Source organism: Pleurodeles waltl, chromosome 1_2 (assembly GCF_031143425.1).
Source record: "Pleurodeles waltl isolate 20211129_DDA chromosome 1_2, aPleWal1.hap1.20221129, whole genome shotgun sequence".
NCBI classification, from domain to species: domain Eukaryota; kingdom Metazoa; phylum Chordata; class Amphibia; order Caudata; family Salamandridae; genus Pleurodeles; species Pleurodeles waltl.
This window is the reverse complement of record NC_090437.1, coordinates 1038889009-1038910090: the sequence shown is the minus strand read 5'-3', so window position 1 is coordinate 1038910090 and position 21082 is coordinate 1038889009. Positions and strand designations below refer to the sequence as shown.

Here is a 21082-nt window from a genome sequence, read left to right as displayed (position 1 = left end):
GCCTTCGACACTGTTAACCATAAAGTTCTCCTTAAAAGGCTAGCTGAAATCGAGTTAGGTGGCCTGGTTTTGAAGTGCATAGACTTGTATCTTTTCGATCGCTATTAGGCCGTCACTTTGCCCTCTTGCTGTTCACAACTTAAAAGCTTATGGTCTGATGTCCCCCAGGGCTCAGCTCTCAACCCTGTCCTGTTCAATGTATATCTGAGGACACTGATCTCCTTGGTTAAAGCTTATGATATTATGTTGGTCAACTACCTAGGTGACACACAGTTGATTCTTTCTTTGAATGATAAACATCGAGATTCCATGGCAAACTTTTTCATCTCAGATGTTGTCAAGTGGATGAATTTGAACTCTCTCAAACTAAACGGGGACAAAACAGAATTTCTCTGCTGCTTGTCTAAAAGAATTCCTTAACAGCCTCCCCCCACACTTCTGGTCATTACTGGCAAAACATGACCTGCATCCCTCCAGTACTGTCCATAGAGTTGCTAACACCTGCTTCGCGCTGTTAAGCGACTTTAGGAAGGTATTACCAAACAAAGTCCGTTCTACCGTCATGCATACTGTCATACTGAGCAAGTTGGACTACTGTAATGCCCAACTCAGTGCCCCAGATTCACTGATTAGCAAACTGAGTATAGTCCAAGTGGCGGCATCTAAGCTTGCATTAAATAGATCTCGCAGGTCCTCGGCAACTAAGGCCTTAAACGATCTTCATTGGTTTCCAATGAAACAAAGGATCATTTTCAAAGCCATGTGTTTTGTATTTAAAGCATTACTTGGATATGGTCCACTTCCTTTACAACACAAAATGAAGCAATAGATACCTGAAAGATGCCTTCATTCGAGCCCTACTTATCTGATCTCCTTAAACAAATTTTGTAAGGACAGGCAAGGTGGTAGCACAATTACTATTAAGGCTGCTCAGGCTTGGAATACGTTACCCCTGTACTTCAGGATATTTTCTAAATTTTTACTTTTTAGAAAGGCCTTAAAAACATAGCTTTTTCCTTTTTTTTTTTTTTTGCCAGCTCTCTCCTGTCCCTTTAATTGTTATGATTGCGCTTCTCCTTCCTGCAAGATTAATGTCCAATTAGTTTTTACCACCAGGATGCCAGTATTGGTGACAGTATGTGCTTTACAAAATACCATGAGAAACGAGTCACCCACTTACAAAGATCCCTTTCAGAGAAAATTCTGGGGTCAAGGGTGCCTTAAGCATGTTTGTACCCCGGCCAGAGCTTAATGCCTCAAATGCCTTTCAGCAACAGTGTCCTTGATGTCAGGCAACTGCATGGCAGTAACAGGAATAATCAAGCCTCATGCAGGGAGCATAGAATTCGATTTGGTCTCAAGTGAGTTGAGGTTTTGATTAGGGAAGCCATTTCCTGTGCACTGCTTCTAGGTGCCAGGCAAGACATCCTCCTTACTCTGGGGGTAGTATAGAGAACATGAAGGTCACATCATTTGTAGCGAAGACAATGTATAATATGAATGAAACGTGTGTAATACATTAAAACGAATTACCTTGAAGACACACATAAATCGTATTAAAATAATTTTGTTGCAGTGTTAACAGCTCATTTCAAGTAAACCTGTATAATTTTACAACATATCCTATCTACATAATAAAAACACATTAGACCTCTATAGAACTGCCAGCAAATGTCTTGATATTCTTAACAACATTTTCTAGATGTACACAGGACCATTAAAGAGATGATTTACTGTGCAAGCACAAAGTTCTGTGTGTAAGATGATGCTGCCATCTTTCCTCTTAATTACATCTGTAAAAAAGATGTCACTCAGTTTACCGCAACAGTATCTTGCCTTGGCATTAACTTCCATTTGATGAGTTAAAGTAAGATATTACCAAATCAATGGAACTAATACTAAACCCACTCAATAAAAGAGAAATAAGATGACCATTCACAGGGTCGGACTGGCCTATAGGGTAATAAGGCAGTTCCGATAGGGGGCCGTATTTATTTTTATTGCAAACTAGGAAATCGTCAATGGGAATTTCCCTTTTTGTGATTTGGTAACTGCATGTAAAAAGCATTTCCTGATTGCAACTAGTCACATCATGGACATTTAGGAAATGCAAGTACCACTGATCCTGAACAGGTGGTAACAATGTTGCAAACTATAAAAAAAAAAAGGCCTCCAGAATGCACAGAGGCTCTTTCTTTGTACATTCTGGCAAGGAGGATCTGCTACCCTCCCCAAGTTATTGTGTTTGAAGGTGTTCCCTCTTAAATCTCTGAACCCATTCAGGTGCTGATGTAAGTAATCATTGTAGGACTAGACACAGTAGGTCTACTCACACACAATCAATGCACACTGTTCAGGATCCCTGTGTTCCAGTGCCAAAATCGGAGCCTTAAGCTCTGTGAGTTGTGCTGTGTAGTTCCATAGGGTCTGCTTGTAGGCATGTTGAGGGTGAAATGTACCACCCCTCATTACTCTGCTAACAGCTGCATAAGCAGCAGAGTATTTGTGTTTTGTACCTCCAGGTGGCTGTGCTGAACCATCGGTATAAATGATTGTTCTGTATTGATCAAGAGGCATGGCGTTAAAAGGCACGGGTACTCAAGCTCATATTGAAGATATTCTTGGGTCTGTAGTTTGGGGTCAAAAACATAATCAACATCAGTGGCAGTCAAGGAGCTTCCCACTGAAACTAATGTGGAAGTAATGCTTTTGCGTTTGGAACGCTAGCTTTGGTAACCGCCCCAAGGGCTGGCACGGGGGTAACAACATTAATGTGCTTCCCTTGGGCAAGTGGCCTCTCTTTAATGACAGCCATCCTTAAGAATGTGCCCATCTCCGAGATTTGTAAAGCTGCCACATGGAGATCTGTACACACTTTTACTATGCACTACTGTTTAGATTCAGATGCCAAAGCAGACGCGCAAGTTGGTCAAGCGTCTCTAAGGAATTTTTTGCATAATATATCATCTTTTCCTGCACTTCTATCAGTCACTCTGCAGAGGTAGGGGATGAGCTTACTAATCTATTCAATGTTTATGACTATTGATGATGTTCCCCTGGAAGAGAAGGATAGGTTTCTTACCTATAAATCCTAGTTCTCTTCCAGGGGTATCCTCATCAAAGCCATAAACAACCCACCCTCCTCCCCGGACACAATTCTTTTAGAAGTGCAGTGATGACCATGTGTCTAATCCATTGAGCTTTATCACCGTAAAAAAGTACTGACCTAACTGTGAACCAACTGACACCTCACTCTCACCCCTGAGGCATGGTGGAATACTGGAGGTGCTTAGGGTCTTAAAGGCACAGTGCCAATTTTTTTGTTTCTACTGTATTGACATGCATGCAGCATATGGGCTAATAATGCTCCTTTGTTTTCAATGTAGTTTTTCTCTTTTGGGCTTCAGAAAGTTTTAACTCTAATTGAAGGTTTTAATGTATGTTTTAAAAAAAAACTCCATAGATATAAAGCATTTTTTTAGCCTGTTTATCAACATAGACTGAATTGCTATTTTACACATGTATACATTATACTTGTATTGAAAGTATCTACTAAAATATTATTTTTTATATATATTTCATACATATACAGGGAGTGCAGAATTATTAGGCAAATTAGTATTTTGACCACATCATCCTCTTTATGCATGTTGTCTTACTCCAAGCTGTATAGGCTCGAAAGCCTACTACCAATTAAGCATATTAGGTGATGTGCATCTCTGTAATGAGAAGGGGTGTGGTCTAATGACATCAACACCCTATATCAGGTGTGCATAATTATTAGGCAACTTCCTTTCCTTTGGCAAAATGGGTCAAAAGAAGGACGTGACAGGCTCAGAAAAGTCAAAAATAGTGAGATATCTTGCAGAGGGATGCAGCACTCTTAAAATTGCAAAGCTTCTGAAGCGTGATCATCGAACAATCAAGCGTTTCATTCAAAATAGTCAACAGGGTCGCAAGAAGCGTGTGGAAAAACCAAGGCGCAAAATAACTGCCCATGAACTGAGAAAAGTCAAGCGTGCAGCTGCCACGATGCCACTTGCCACCAGTTTGGCCATATTTCAGAGCTGCAACATCACTGGAGTGCCCAAAAGCACAAGGTGTGCAATACTCAGAGACATGGCCAAGGTAAGAAAGGCTGAAAGACGACCACCACTGAACAAGACACACAAGCTGAAACGTCAAGACTGGGCCAAGAAATATCTCAAGACTGATTTTTCTAAGGTTTTATGGACTGATGAAATGAGAGTGAGTCTTGATGGGCCAGATGGATGGGCCCGTGGCTGGATTGGTAAAGGGCAGAGAGCTCCAGTCCGACTCAGACGCCAGCAAGGTGGAGGTGGAGTACTGGTTTGGGCTGGTATCATCAAAGATGAGCTTGTGGGGCCTTTTCGGGTTGAGGATGGAGTCAAGCTCAACTCCCAGTCCTACTGCTAGTTCCTGGAAGACACCTTCTTCAAGCAGTGGTACAGGAAGAAGTCTGCATCCTTCAAGAAAAACATGATTTTCATGCAGGACAATGCTCCATCACACGCGTCCAAGTACTCCACAGCGTGGCTGGCAAGAAAGGGTATAAAAGAAGGAAATCTAATGACATGGCCTCCTTGTTCACCTGATCTGAACCCCATTGAGAACCTGTGGTCCATCATCAAATGTGAGATTTACAAGGAGGGAAAACAGTACACCTCTCTGAACAGTGTCTGGGAGGCTGTGGTTGCTGCTGCACGCAATGTTGATGGTGAACAGATCAAAACACTGACAGAATCCATGGATGGCAGGCTTTTGAGTGTCCTTGCAAAGAAAGGTGGCTATATTGGTCACTGATTTGTTTTTGTTTTGTTTTTGAATGTCAGAAATGTATATTTGTGAATGTTGAGATGTTATATTGGTTTCACTGGTAATAATAAATAATTGAAATGGGTATATTTTTTTTTTTGTTAAGTTGCCTAATAATTATGCACAGTAATAGTCACCTGCACACACAGATATCCCCCTAACATAGCTAAAACTAAAAACAAACTACAAACTACTTCCAAAAATATTCAGCTTTGATATTAATGAGTTTTTTGGGTTCATTGAGAACATGGTTGTTGTTCAATAATAAAATTAATCCTCAAAAATAGTACTTGCCTAATAATTCTGCACTCCCTGTACATGTGTGTTTGCATATGCTCTGGGGTCCCCACACGTGGGCTGGAATATTCAATGTTTATGACTATTGATGAGGATCCCCTGGAAGAGAAAGTATGTTCTGCCAAAATCGAAGAAACGCAATAATGACTGTAATTTTTTGATGGGATTTGGAGGTTGAAGTTGAGCGCATTTTTTTTTAGAAAGTGCAGGGCTAGGCTCTTGTGCTAATAAGATAGTTTGTATCCTAAAAATAAGACACTAAGAAGGGCAGTTGTTTTTTTTTTTAATTGACTTTATAGCGATAGGCAATGAATCCCAAAACAATGCAATCCACCCGGGCCAAATGTGCAATGAGGTTGTCATCTGTGAGATAGATGTCATCAACTTAAAACAACGCCTCAGACACAATATCATGTACTATTTATGTTACACTGGCAGAAAACACCCCTGGATTGCTCTTATACCCCTTAAATAAACAGCAAAAAACACATCTGGGAGCCAAGCACAGTGAAGGCAGTTAAATCCCAGCTTTCAGACGCTGGATTTTGGCAGAAAAAAAACCCACTGGAAATGTCCAAGTTTTTTTTGTATATTGTAAGCACTATATTGTTGATAACTGCTGTGCTGTGTGCATTCTGGATTGGAAAGGTGTGTGTATGAATGTATGAATGTTTAAATGTTTGTAATCTAAGACTATTCTATATGAATGGTCAGGTTTTCCTACGGGGAATAACAGGTTATTCAATACAGAGACGCAGGGTTCTATTACTCCCCAGTATTCAAGTTGTGTGATAATCTCTATCACAGGTGCTTTACTTTCTTGTTTAATTGGCTATTGAGGCTGGACCTGTCGAGTTGATCTAATTAGGATTACATGGTAGGGGGAATCTCTCTTCCACCCTATGTAATTGCAATACAGCGCGGCAGCCTATGCCAGGGCCCAATCAGCAGCAGAGTCTTCCTTTACAATGTCTGGAACTAGGACAGAGAAAGAAAGCAGAATTACATCTTCCCTTTGTGGGAGCACACAGACTAATTCAGGTGGTCAATCTTATTCTGCCAATAAAATATCACAATTTAGTGTTAATCTTCTCCAGAAGATAACTTTAACAGTATGGGCTATGTCTCCCTTAATCTGAATATGTAATCAGTATACCCTGTCCCTGCCAGGTAGGGAGACATGCCTGTCCACTGTTTTGACTTCAAGGAATTGTTAGTCGGTGTCACATCCAGATGATCTATAAGACTTGGTGGGGTGCTGTTTAAGGTCAGTATTATGAATCATATTAAGTGTCTATATATTGCTACTAGCTCATTATATAATGTGCGTATGTCAACTACTTGCATAGCCTGCACATTGGGGTGTGGTGTATATGTGGCCATTGTTGGCCAGGTTGGTCCGTCATTGCTTAAAGGACACAACCTAACAAGTTGTATTACATGTGGAAGGGTGCCATTGAACCAATCTTGCTGTTCTTGAGAATTTAAAGGTATTTCTAAATATTGGTATGCTCTGTACTGTGGTTGTACATTCACTGTTCTGTATGTATGAAATGTATTTTAGTCTGCTTTTATTGCTGGAAATGTGACCCATGAAAAAAATATTTCTGTTCTGTATGCGTCATGAGCATCAATGACATATACATAGATGTGTATATATATATATATATATATATATATATATATATATATATATATATGTATATATATGTTAGAAATGGGGTTTTTGGTTGGCAGTCAGGTTACACTCTGTCCAAGCAAGAACCCTCACTCTAGTCAGGGTAAGTCACACACAATCCACAATTAGCCTGTGCCCACCCTCTGGTAGCTTGGCACGAGTAGTCAGGCTTAACTTAGAAGGCAATGTGTAAAGTATTTGTGCAATAAATCATACAATACCACCATATAGCACCACAAAAATACACCACACAGTGTTTAGAAAAATATATAATATTTATCAGGATAATTGTAGGTCAAAACGAATAAAGTTGCAATGTGAATTTGTAGAGATATCACTGAAAAGTGATATAAAGTGTCTTAAGTCTTTAAAAAGTAAGCAAAGTCTCTTTCAAGCACGAAGTACCTGGTTTGGAGTGGAAAATCTCCTCAGAGGGCCACAGAAGAAGATATACGTGGAAAAATGGTGTGTGCGTCGATTTCTCCCCAGCACACACGGACTAGCGTCGTTATTTTTCACGCGGGGATGTTGTGCGTCGTTTTCCGGTGTGCGGACAGTCTCTTTCTGTGGATCACTGAGATGACCAGATGTCCCGAGTCTGTGCGTGGATTCTCCTGCTTGTTTTCTGGCTGCGTGTCGTTCTGCGGGACTGCGCGTCGAAGTTTCGCTCTCACGGCAGGCGTCGCGTCGATTTCTCCTCTAAAGGTCGGGCAGCGTTGTCCTTGCGAGGCCGTGCGTCAAAGTTTCGGTCGTCCCGAAGGTGTTGCGTCGATCAGCGTCGGTGTTCGGCATTTTTCTCGCCGCGGAACAAGCTGTGCGTCGAAAATTTCGGCGCATGAAGCGTCCAAGTGAAAAAGAGAAGTCTTTTTGGTCCTGAGACTTCAGGGAACAGGAGGCAAGCTCTATCCAAGCCCTTGGAGAGCACTTTCACAGCCAGACAAGAGTTCAGCAAGGCAGCAGGCCAACAGCAAGGCAGCAGTCCTTTGTAGAAAGCAGACAGGTGAGTCCTTTAGGCAGCCAGGTAGTTCTTCTTGGCAGGATGCAGGTTCTGGTTCAGGTTTCTTCTCCAGCAAGTGTCTGATGAGGTAGGGCAGAGGCCCTGTTTTATACCCAAATGTGCCTTTGAAGTGGGGGAGACTTCAAAGAGTGGCTAAAAAGTGCACCAGGTCCCCTTTCAGTTCAATCCTGTCTGCCAGGGTCCCAGTAGGGGGTGTGGCAGTCCTTTGTGTGAGAGCAGGCCCTCCACCCTCCCAGCCCAGGAAGACCCATTCAAAATGCAGATGTATGCAAGTGAGGCTGAGTACCCTGTGTTTGGGGTGTATCTGAGTGAATGCACAAGGAGCTATCAACTAAGCCCAGCCAGACGTGGATTGTAAGGCACAGAAAGATTTAAGTGCAAAGAAATGCTCACTTTCTAAAAGTGGCATTTATAGAATAGTAATATTAAATCCAACTTCACCAGTCAGCATGATTTGATATTACCATTCTGGCCATACTAAATATGACCTTCCTACTCCTTTCAGATCAGCAGCTACCACTCCAATACTGTATGAGGGCAGCCCCAATGTTAGCCTATGAAGGGAGCAGGCCTCACAGTAGTGCAAAAACGAATTTAGGAGTTTTACACTACCAGGACATGTAAACTACACAGGTTCATGTCCTGCCTTTCACCCACAGAGCACCCTGCTCTAGGGGTTACCTAGGGCACACATTAGAGGTGACTTATATGTGGAGAAAGGGGAGGTTTAGGCTTGGCAAGTACTTTTAAATGCCAAGTCGAGGTGACAGTGAAACTGCACCCACGGGCCTTGTAATGGCAGGCCTGAGACAAGGTAAAGGGGCTACTTAAGTGGGTGGCACAACCAGTGCTGCAGGCCCACTAGTAGCATTTAATCTACAGGCCCTAGGCACATATAGTGCACATTACTAGGGACTTATAAGTAAATTAAATAGTCCAAGCAGGTACGATCCAAGGTTACCATGTTTAAAGGAGAGCAAATGCACAAAGTGCGCAGAGTCTAAAAGCCAGCAAAAACAGTGTCCAAAAAGTGGAGGGAGGCAGGCAAAAAGTTAGGGGTGACCACCCTAAGGCTGTCAGGTCTAACAATATATATATATATATATATATATATATATATATACATACATACATACACTACCTAAGCAAGAGTATAGTGGTGATAGCCCAATCTGTCCATATTTAGTCCATGAGAGGATCACTCACCCCCATTACCTGGAAAACAGAGGCCTGCCCACCATCTCCTTAGCTGGTTGCGCAGAAAGGGCTGAGGTCAGCAGTGAAATGGCATGCAGCGTGGATGGATAGCCTGGCCTGATTGACCTCCCTGTTTTCCCTTGGCCTTTACAATGTATTTGTAAGAAACATATTTCTGTTCCATGAAATAGGCCGGACATGGGCACATGCCTAATTATCAGACTGTTTCTGTACGTGACAATGATAGCTGGATTATCATATACTGTTCTTTCAACGTTGTAAAGAGGTACATGGTGAAATGCTGTGCACTAAAATAATAATGCATTCGCAGAATCACAGATGATTAGGAAATATAAAAACATCCCAGCTGACAGGCGGCTAATTAAAATAAATGAATGAAATCAGAGCACATATGTAGGTGAAAGGGCACAGGTCGCAGGCCTAAACTAAGCTAAAAAGGACCAGAAGTGAGAGGCAATACAACAAGGCACGCAGGTCAACATGCTCAATCATCGAGAGGATCTAACTTCCTGCTGCCTCCAGAAGACTGGTGGTGCACTACTGTACAGATCGGACACATACTACAAAATAATCACCACCTGTGCCATAATGCACATGATTACCATGAAGAAGGGTCTGCACGACATCCCCATAGAGCCTGAGTCTGTCTCTCATGATGATTTACCCACACTCAGGTACAACAGGAAGGTACACATGTACAGAGATAACCAACTACTATTTCTGAGATAAGGCATTACATAACATCATAGAAATTAAACATTACACATGGGGTAGTGCTTGGTGCACAATCAAGTGACAACCTTTGATTCAGGGGGCTACCAAATCATAGTAAGCAAGGATCAACTGTATCCTTGCGGACCAAACATTTTAAACAAAAGATGAGTAAATAAGGTGCTAAAGGGACTAAGGCAACTCATCCATTGAGTTACTTGGGAGTCACTTATTGTGTCCCTTTGCGTTGAGTGCTTTCTCTGTAGCACTGGGTTGTAGAACTGCCACCAAGTCATTTTTATAGGGATTGCGGCATGAATGCCTGGTTGAGCATGGCCCTTTGACAGATAACCCACTTAGGCTGAAGCCCTCCTTGCTCTCAGGTGGTGCAGGGATGATGGGGATGCAGGGGTTGTGGATCAAGATGTTCTCCAAAGCAATTGTTACCTGCACCAGCCTTCACATGACATCCTGGCAACAGTGTGCCATGTCTGTCTGTATGTTTACTGTTTGTCTTGCTAGGCATGATGCCAGCCAGTTGATTGATCTCGTGAAGGTGTCTAAATGGGTGGTTACTGCCTGTGCCGCTGATGCTGCACACGGTGCTCCAGCTCAATAGCTGCTAGCCAATGCTCCTTCCCCCCTTTCCATGTCCTGGGTGGACTGTGCCATGCATAGCAGTTGACTACTCACTGTTCCTATTTTTCTGGCTTGCAGGCACTGTGTGCTTAGGATGGACTTCTCCAGGCCACCACTCAGGGGCAGTGTATCTCACATATCGGACAAGGTCTCTATGTGTCTTTGCACTGTCCTGGGCTCTGCTGTTGTGGGGTCCCTGCCATGTGACTGTCCCTCATCGCTGTCCTTGAAATCTGGCAGTAGGTAGATGGTGGCTGTCCTGCCAGTTGCTGTTGGTGGGATGGGCTGAGAAGATGGAGGTGTTGTGGGCTCAGGGACAACCTCACTGCTGGCAGCTCCTTCAGCAGCCACAGGTCCCGACACATCCGGGCTGTGATCTGTGGAAATACATGTATATAGTTAGTGTAATTAAGGGGTTAATATTTTGCCACAATATTGTTGTGACGCTGCTGCATGAATTTGTGACATGTTTGTACTGTGCACACGTTTGGAGTGGTCATCAGCACTCAGTAGGGCATGCTAATGATGTGCACTACACCCCCCATGATGCATTGCCTGGGTGGGACAAGCACCTGAATGGAGTGGTTCATGCTGTGATGTATATGTGGTCTGGCTAACATTATGTTAAGGATGGAACATAAAGGGAAGATGACTTACCCTGCCTGGTGCCTGCTGGGATGGAGGTGCTGATGTATGCAACTCCCGAACAGTCTCCGGTTCAAGGGTCCCCTCAATTAGCGTCTCCATGGAAGTCAGAGGGGGTGCTGTGAGAGCCCTCCACCTATCCCATGTCCCTCTGCCATCCTGCTGGCCAGCCTGGCCTTGTTATGGGACCACAAGTCGTACCACCTCTTTCTGATCGCTGGGATGGTCCTCTGCGTCACTCCCCGGGAGCTCACCTTCACAACAATCCCATTTCATTTGAGTCTTGTTTCATATTTTTACTTGATATAGGATCTTTTTTGTGGTTTTTCACTGTGTTAGTGTTTTAAGTGTTGCCAAATATTTTACACATTGCCCCTAAGTTAAGTCTGACTGCTCTGTGCCAAGAAACCTGGAAGTTGAGCACAGGTTTATTTGGGATTTGCTTGTGCCTTTCCCTGACAAGGATTGTGGTTGGAGCTTGACCGGGGCTCACCCTACTTAACCAGTAACCCAATTTCTTAAACATGCTAGGCCTCCCATACCTTGCAAAACACTTATGCAACATGTCCTTACAAGTTCACCCAACTGGCAAATGTGGGCAACTTTTTAGCTATCTAACTTGCTAATGGGAGTCAGTTTCAATTTTGTGCCATAGCCGATTCACTTTCCAAGTCCGACCCTGACCATTCATATTTAAACAGAGGTGGAACATGTAATAGCTTAGTGTGAAAATCTACTGTCATCCACATGCTGTGAGCAATTTAGACTAACCCCAGCAGTGGTGTGCTCAGTGAGTATGTAAACTTGCAAAAGGTGTACTGGTGCATAAATGTTAGTGTAAGGGCAAGAATATCTAGGAAACATTTGGTCAAATTAATGTGCGAAGATTACAATGTCAATTATGCATAACAATAGGTCCATACAACATATTTTATCTTAGAGCTGTTGAGAGAACAGATGCAGACCTGCAACATGGTTTATCACTTGTTTTTTTTGCGAACCCCTAACCCATGACCAGAAAAGCAAGAGATGGCCATTCTCGGATACTGATTTTAAATACGTCTGCTGGCTTAATGTGAAATGACAAGTGGTCTACAGTGAGCATTTATGCATTTAACTGCCACAAGGAGACACAAATTAATCCGTTCTCAGGTAGGTCTCTGACAGTGTCACCTATAGAAGCCCACAGTGATACAAATGGTAGGATCCGCAGAAAAAACACCAGCCTTCGCTCTAGAAGACAATGGGATGGAACCAGTTGACTGTTAAAGTTCAGAAATAATACAATGGATGGTTCTTTAAAACTACACAGAGCTTGACCACATCGCAAAAAACGAGTCCATGCATGGTGGAGAGCTCTTTGAGCCCCCTCTCATCAACAAATATAGGGTGAGTCTTTCTACTATCCACTTTTCTAATCGACATTTGTATTACGATTTTGATCATTTCAAGTTTCTTTCTGAATCTTCCACATTCATTAGCTCTTTCACGTTTTTTGTCATTTTAAGATTGAAATGACCCAGGGATGTGTCTTTTATTACACCAGATATCAAACATTTCAATGTATGGACACCATAACATTTATATTTTATTTATGGGTACTTAACGTTATTGTTACAAATATGCACTTCATACTCCTTCTGAAATGTTCACTTTACAAGTTTACACCCTACTACAGCATTTCCATTTGTGATTAAGTATTAAGGCCTTGGAAGAGATTCCCACCTCTTTCTCATCTTCCAATTTTGAATCCCTCTGCCTGCTCTGTTCAGTCTACATTTCCTATGCCATGCTAGGTACACTAACAGTACCAAGTAGCTTCACTGCGCTGTCATAACATCATTTGTCACCGATTCAGATTACCTCATTTAGTTGTTGTTGGCTGAGAGACGATGGTAAAAGTTTCCTAAATCGTCCTTCCTTGTATTTTTGTGCAATAAAACGTTGTCTTTGTTCTTGCGTTGAGTCCGGGCGAAGCTGTTTATCTGGATGAAGATTTGCTGCCCAAAAACTATTAGCCTTCTTGTTTCCGACAACAATAAAGAGCTGCAATAGAAAATGGACACAGAAAGAAATCACTAAAACAAGTCAAAGTACTCAATAGTATACCAACACTTACTTTTTGTTTCTAGTGGAAGATGGTCGTGCGTTATAGTCTACTTTGACAGCAATCGCACAGTAAAGAATATTCGTATGGCGCACGAGTGGTAAAAAAAATGCAAATGCAAAAATGCAAAGACTACGATTTGGACAGCTGTACGGACGTGGGAGTGCACCAAACACTACATCAGTTTGCTTGCAAATATGTAAAAATGTAGCTCGTATCGCATACAGCAAAAATGTGAACGTCACGCCTATTATTTCTCCTTCCTCACTTGGAGATGTATTTTCAGACGGAGAACAACCTATACTTACGCATCCTGATAACGGGTTTGATTTTCAAACTCATTTTGCACACAAAGTTCAGTATTTTTCTAATACTGTTTAATTCAAACTTAACTATTTATATGAGGAATAACTGTGACGACCCACAAAGTTACAACTTTGTAGGTATTAAACACATTCCCAATCACTACACCCCCAGAATTCTCAGGTGGCCACACCTAACCTTAAAGTTATGACTAAAGAAAATCCACCAAACTAGTAGATTTAACATAGTGGTACGAGTGAAAATATGATCTGTGTTTTTGAATTCCAACTTTCAAGTCAAGCGTTTACAACTGGAAGGTTAAAAAAAAGTATAACAAATCAGTTGTATAGTACACAACATAGGTGGAATTCATATAATCCCACTAGTAAGTTGATTAATAAGTGTGATGTTATGTAAATCAATGACAATTACTTTATTGACTTTGGAAGGATTAAACACTGAGTTGTTATATTCTTCCTACTAAAATAATAGGTCAGCATATGAGGACGACGGAACTTCAAAATGTGGGAGAGTAAGGCTGTCCACACCATTAGAAACTGCCTACCCAACTCCTAGCTAGCTCCCAGTGCCTCACCTGAACCCCTAACCTGACCAAGGTAGAAGGTGATTATGGCAACCTGAACATGGCACTCTGACTCCCCAGGGAAGTCATGGAAAGAGATCTCAAGCTTTTGTTGTATTACTCATGCATGCCAAGTCAAAACACAAGAGAGATACAAGATAAGTTTTCAATACATTTATTGAAACAGTTGTAGTCTTGGATAGAGAGAATGAGATGCGATAATTAGGCAATTTAAACAGAGCAAAGTTACCAGAATCATGAACATGTTAAACATAATGAACAGTCCAGTCATAGTGAAAAGATTCTAGAGGTTCCTACCTAACCCTAAGACTATACTAAGAGCTTAGCAGGTGTACCTTCTGCCTGGCCCAATCTACATGATCAGCCTTATCCCCAAACCTGAAAATTTTATCAGGACTCACGGAAAACCTCTCAGGAAGCTGGTAGAATAGCTCCAGCAGAGCTGCATGTCTGACACCTGCATTTGTCCTAGGTTGCTGCTAGAATGCCCCTCAGCCCCTTCAGGATCATTGAATCATTTATACAATAAGGCCACACTGTTTTAGAAAACCAGCTCTAATTCAGTGCTATGTATAGATGTTAGAAGCTGTCTCCTGAATAGGAAATGCAAGCACTAGAATAATGTGCACCTTTTTCCTATCCTTGAACAATATGTACTGATTACCTGTCGGGAAAAGGCTAACTAAGACAAACAATGCATACAAAATATTCCTAGAATAAGATCATGCATGAAAAGTGTGTAACGTGTCACAGCTAAAAGCAATGCATCTAAAACGTGTAAAGCATAAAGCATAAAACAAAGCAAAAATAGAGGGACCAACACGGGTCCAAGAGGACCTCACAACAGTCATTGCTGTGGGGATTCAATCTGTGACCTTTTTGTATCAATGGTATTTTTCACTCAATTGAATTTTCACACAGAAAATTGAGTCTAGGTAACACACTGTGACAACATTAAGCAGTAAAATGTTGGAATACGTGTATAGAAATTAAATAAAGTCAGAACATGTAAATGACCATGAAACCTGCTCAGAGACTTTCTTTTCTACCATGAGTCTATACAAGGAAAAGTAAAATAGAAAAGAGAATACAGGAAATAACCCATGTTTCTATTAAAAAATGACAATACAAAGAAGCAATAATAAAAAAGTATTGCTGCATTCTCAACAGGCTGTAGAGGAGATCTGGTACATAATGTACAGAATAAAATAGTACAGAGTAGTAGAGGGGTCCCACACACACTGGGTTACAGGAGCCGATCTATACCTGGCTGATGAGTAGTATCTAGGGCAAAACCGGTCCTGGGCTTCCTGGGTTCCAGTTCAGGGGAGGCCCTGGCCTGGCAGTTCAGGATGGACTGTTCCCACTGGAGCAGGGTCAAGACTGATTTGCATAAGGCTGGATCTAAACGGAGGTGGCATGGTGTGCAAAATAATGATGGGTTGCATCTCTGAGGATAACTAGTGGTTGTTATCAAGTAAAGCATTCCATTCATCACTTTTTTGTAAACCCGATAATATCCATCACAGTGAAGTCAGCAAGTGCTAGAATAGGCCTAAAACTACAGCTCCAACAACAAACGTGTTGCATCTAAAGGCTCAGGAGGAGCTCCTTTTGTGGTAGGGCTTTCACATTCATGTGGCAATGACATTACTGGTCTTTCAGCCAGTACATAAAGATGGCCTTTTCTCATTATGGACACTTGCTTCTGGCTCCCTCTGATAAACTGGTTGAGAGCCTATAACTAGCATTATTGACTAATGCCACATCACTAAAGTTACAATAATCCACTAAGAGCCAAGTGACTTCCTCTACCGGCATCAAAATATTTGTTTACCATAACACCTTAAATTATAAGAACCATTAGGCAGCAAGTCACACCAGCTGTTGGAAGAGCATACTATTAAAACTGAGCCACACAGAGGGTACAGTGTTTATTTCTGAAACATCATACTGACAGTACACTTTCATTCTTCAAAGATCAACAAAGCCAACGCGAAAAATGTGTACTGAAAACTATAGCAAAGCACAGAAGAATAACAGATTGATGAGGGTTAAATGAAAAGAACTTGGTGAACTGAAAGGTTTTATGATTTGTGTAAGGTCAGACTCTTCCTAGCAGCTACATTTTTCATTACTATAGCCTAATTTCCTTCCAGGCTGCCAGCTCCAGTTCGATCTTTCGCACTGAAGAAGACAAGGCGTTTTTTGACTAACCTTCTGAATGCATCCCTGCTATGAAATGACACATTCATGAGCAGATTCTATTTAAAGATGTCGATGCATTATTACTAACAATCAACACCTACGCTGTCTAGTTACTTTTGTGTTATTGCGACTGTGTACCTCCCATGACTGTTAGTTCCGGAGGGCACTAGAGAGTTACCTTGCTAACCTTGCTTTCTTGAGAAAAGAAAGTTAACTTCTTTGAAGAAATAGAGTAATTGATCACATTGTTTCCCAAAAGAGCAGTCGGCTCGTGAATCGATGTACCCTTCACTATGTGTCAACCCAGTCGAACCCACCCCATCATTCTTTGTAGCTGCGTCCCTGACACGGCAGGACTGTGCTTACTGTACAGTCATTTCGAGGATGCAACACGGACCTTTGCTTTGAAGTCTGAATATATATTTTGGATGTCAAATTTCACGTGTGTATTTTGCCTTTACTATACTGTAAATATATTGGGAGTTCTGCATAACACTGTTGATGCAGTAAAATGCGTTGCTGCTCAAAATGAAATTAAGGTTCCTGTGATTATTTCTCAAGGCCATATATCAGAGTAATTACCATAGATAAATTATGCATTACTTGTTAGCATGTAATTCACCAAGTTTAATTTATACTTGCTCTTCTTTCACAAACTTTTCCCAGACTTTAATTAACACATGGATCTTTCCATTGACTACGCTGTCTTTCAGCTGCGAGTCGCAGGGGTGAGTGATTGTATGGAGGCCGGTTGAGAATGCAGGGAACACTTAAAAATGATATACAAAAGGTGCACTTTCCCAGTCTTGGGTGTAAAGTACAAATGCTACTGCAAGCGGGGATCATGGGCTCTAAAATGTTTTGGTTGAATCGCCCCCGAGCTGTCATCTTAAGTTTAAAGTTTCTCATCTCTTATACAAGAGTGTTTTCCTCCTTGATCACAAGGGGCATTTTAATTCCATTACCTCAACGAGTTCGTTGCTCCAAATGCTGGCATCTAGTTTCAGGCTCCGCACTTTCGAGATTTTGGTTCCAAGGGATCTGTGTTGTCCTGAATCACAAGCAATCAGATACATTAGTCATTCATATGCTAAATACAACATTCGATAGTCATTTCATTGGCTGACTAGTATAGGCACTCATGCATGGCAGTGGTTAATGAGTAAAATAGCACGTCAGCCAGCCGATAATCAGAAATCTTCGGGGGCGTGCACAGCCACACCTTTCATCGTGCGTGTGCTATATTTTGGTACAAAGTACAGATAAAAACAAATATACCTGCAGGGTTTATTTCTTAGTAGCACAACAACAACCATATATTTCACACTCCTAGGTAAAATAAGATGTTATGAAGAAGCTCAATTACACAGATTAAAACAAAGGGTACAGTTTTCACATCAAACGTACAGCTACCATAGTCACTCACACTTGCACGTTAGAGTTATAAGGATTAAACACTGTGCGGGATTTCACACTAATCCACCGCTGTATTGCAAATCACCTCAAACAAGGCTAATCAAAAAGATTTGTCATCGGGTACTAAACTCTTTGCACTGATAACAAAAAGGCAGAAATGCGACAGCTACATTTTCTGATCTCCACGTATCTGTGTATGTTACACAGTTGTGGTACTGGCCATGGGTGTCTTTAAAATCATTAAATGCGCACACGAATGCACCGACAGCAGCAGACATCATTATTGTAGGTGGAACAAATTTACAATGACTACTACACAGTATTAATTCACTGTCACAAGTATCTGACAGGGATTGGCAGTGCAATAGGTCTAGCAGGGACGGCTTTAGCACTAGTGGCATCCTGTGCTGTAGTCTTTTTTGGCACCCTTCACCCCATGACCAGCTCCTCGTATTCACTCACTACCACCCAGCAAATGTGCCCCTCATCTCTCCATTGACCCCCTTTCACATACGTTCATTTGTTTTAAAGTGCTTGTAAAGGCTGGCTTTACTTATCCACTCAGCTATCCACATAAAATATAGTTCTGTTCTTTGCAGCAGGCATAATAACCCTCTGGACTACTTATGGAGAGTAAAAGCTGCGCTAGACAAAACTCCCATCTCTCTCCTTAGCAGGAACATTAATCACAAGAGGTATCTTGACATTTTAATTGCTTCCTGAAGGCTGAATGCACAAGGTACTTTTCAGCAGGTGCTTTTAAATCACAGGTTTAGTAAGTCATTGTTAAACACAGCGCCCCACTGAGGTCAGAGCCCCACAATCTAGGTGAGCACCAAGTGCGGCCGCACCGCTCGCACCACCCTAAAGCCAGCCCTGAGGGCTGGGATTAATGAGCAATTGCATCAAAACTCAGGCGCTATACCTACCTCCACATATGTAGTTCTAAGATATATATACAATAAATAAAGTACCTCCTGCCATACATTAAAAGGATACTGCAAGTCAATGAAGAGTTCCATAACCATATAAAGGAACGAGGCCAAAGGACAAGTTCGAAAGAACTCCAAGGTGACTTGCAATATCCTTATCATGTAAACCCATATAATACATGGTCACACTATCACCTTTCCCACAAACCGTTTAAAACCTTGATGCGTAGCTCTTTCATAAAAAAGACCAAGCATGTTTGCAAACATGAAGAACAAAAATAAAACCTCTAGTGCAAAATTAAACAGATCAAAAACCTGTTAGATCTTTGTTGCAAACAGATATTAGAAACAGTTCAATACAAGTCAGTTTTGTTTTAAAAATGATGGAGTTGCTTGGAATAGGTGGAAACATTCAGAAGATTCTAGTTTTCGTCTATATATTCTATCTATGAAGTGCAAAAAATAAACATATTCACTCTGCTCTAAGCTATTAAAAGGCAAGGTTTTTTTTTCATTGTTTAAAATAGCTGCATCAAATATGCTCTGTGACCTGAGTTCGCTATTACCTCTGCTGCTGGCCTGTTTGCAACAAGTCACTGATTATAAAAAAAAACTGCTGTTTATACAGAGATTACAGAATTCCTTATATTATTAAGAAATCAGAGAGTGACCTTTATCCAAGGATTACAGAACCCCATGCATAAAGCTATCAAAGGCACTACTGTGCTCTGTAAGAAATAAAAATGGTCTATAGTAGATACTTCACACCTCTTCCCACTCAGCCTCCAATCCCTGCCATTATCTAGAAGGACTGACCTCCCACGGCAAAAAGGGAAAAAGTCACAGCAATCAGTTGACTGCTAGTTGTGGTTGCACCTGCACCCGACAAAGGGTCACTACGCATAATTAATGTTTGGGTTGGAACTCTGTTCATAGTAATTCAAGGGACAAATAACTAAGCTGATGCAATACCAGTATTTTCTTGAACGTCAGCTCTCTACATGTAATATTGAGAGTCCCGTCAATCAGAAAATATATAAAAAAAATTAGAATCTGGATGTTTGCTTAGAAACATTACAATGTACGAAATGTATTTGGCAGTGCTTAATTTGTGCTTGTTGTTTCCGGTGCGGAGCACCGCCACTTATTTTTGCGGGCCGGCCCTTATTTTTCTGCTTCATGCATTTACTGCCAGTAAAAGACACAAATGGGAAAGACGGAGGAAGAGGAAAACGAAAAAGCGTCACAATGGGAGAAAGCAGAAAGCTGCAAGAGTGAGCTGAAGGGACAGAGAGTGCCTTTATATTGATTGAGGAGGCCTGAGATGGCTTCGGAATTACTCTTCCTCAGTATTCTGTGTCAGCACATTTAATTGCAGCAGCCGCGTTTTTAAGAGGAGGGCTTTGAGCACCGGCACCTTTTTATTTACAAATTAAGCACTGGTATTTGGTCAACCATTTGCACATCTATGTCTATAATATGTCATTTTCTCAAGGAAAGTACAGTTTCTAGGACCTCAATAAAGTTCTGTACTTAGAACAGAGTTCAGAAATCATGCACGTTATAGCACCCACAATGTCTAATACAAGTTCTGTACTGTGTGTCTTCTATCCATAAGCAATATATTATTCGAATTTGTGAACAACAAACCTGCAAAGGCCATGCTACAAGTTAATTCCTAAAATGGGGCTATTTCACTGGAACTCACCAAAGTACGAATGCAAATATTCATGCTACACCTTGAAAGCAAACACTTCAGAAGCCTGCCAAATGAACCTTACATTCTGCAACATATTATTGGGAATCGTCCTTTTCCCGAAAGGTTAAATATTCCCTTGTGGTTACAATCGGCATCAACTAGTTCATGTATCCAGAAGGTCATTCAAGATGGCATCCAGGATCACTATCAACCACACCACAGATCAAATGTACCTTTAAAGATAGCGTTCATATTTCCACAATTCTACTCTGAGCAGATTCTGTAGTCTAAATCTATCTCAGACCTAAAATCACAGGAACACCATCACAATAAGTTAAGGAATCTATATCTTGCACAATTTCTCCTACATTCCAAACATCTTTAAATCATGTATGTAACATAAACCTCTCCAGGTTACCTTTTATTGGCCAGCACGTTCTTATGGAGAAATGGGATTCAGGTTTCTTATGGAGAAATGGGATTCAGGTTTACTATTGTTATTGAGAAGGGATAGTTGAGACACTAGGCCTTTGGCAAGATGATTTATGCAACCAATTTAGTAAATTCATGAAGTTGATTACTCCTACTGATTCTGAAAGTCACCCCAACATCCGTTGTAAATCTCAATGCTAGCCTCTCCTCTCCTTTATCAAAGGAATAAACAAACTGATTAGAACCAAATTTGTCTCCTTCTTACAATAACCAACCAGGTTAATATCTTTGCTCAAAGGGAGAAGACAGTGCCTAAAGACTAGTCTAAGAAAGCAAGAG

At 41.4% G+C, this 21082-nt stretch overlaps 1 protein-coding gene across 1 annotated transcript in view; it reads right to left on the bottom strand.

Annotated features, from left to right (window-relative positions):
• ARAP2 (ArfGAP with RhoGAP domain, ankyrin repeat and PH domain 2) overlaps positions 1 to 21082 on the bottom strand; it is a 1093539-nt gene that overhangs the window by 682198 nt on the left and 390259 nt on the right. The window contains exons 12-13 of the mRNA XM_069202133.1: positions 17230 to 17315; positions 12906 to 13088 (exon numbers count right to left, since the gene is read on the bottom strand). Of these exons, the coding sequence (XP_069058234.1) occupies positions 12906 to 13088; positions 17230 to 17315 (269 nt within the window). The remainder of the gene's footprint in view (positions 1 to 12905; positions 13089 to 17229; positions 17316 to 21082) is intronic.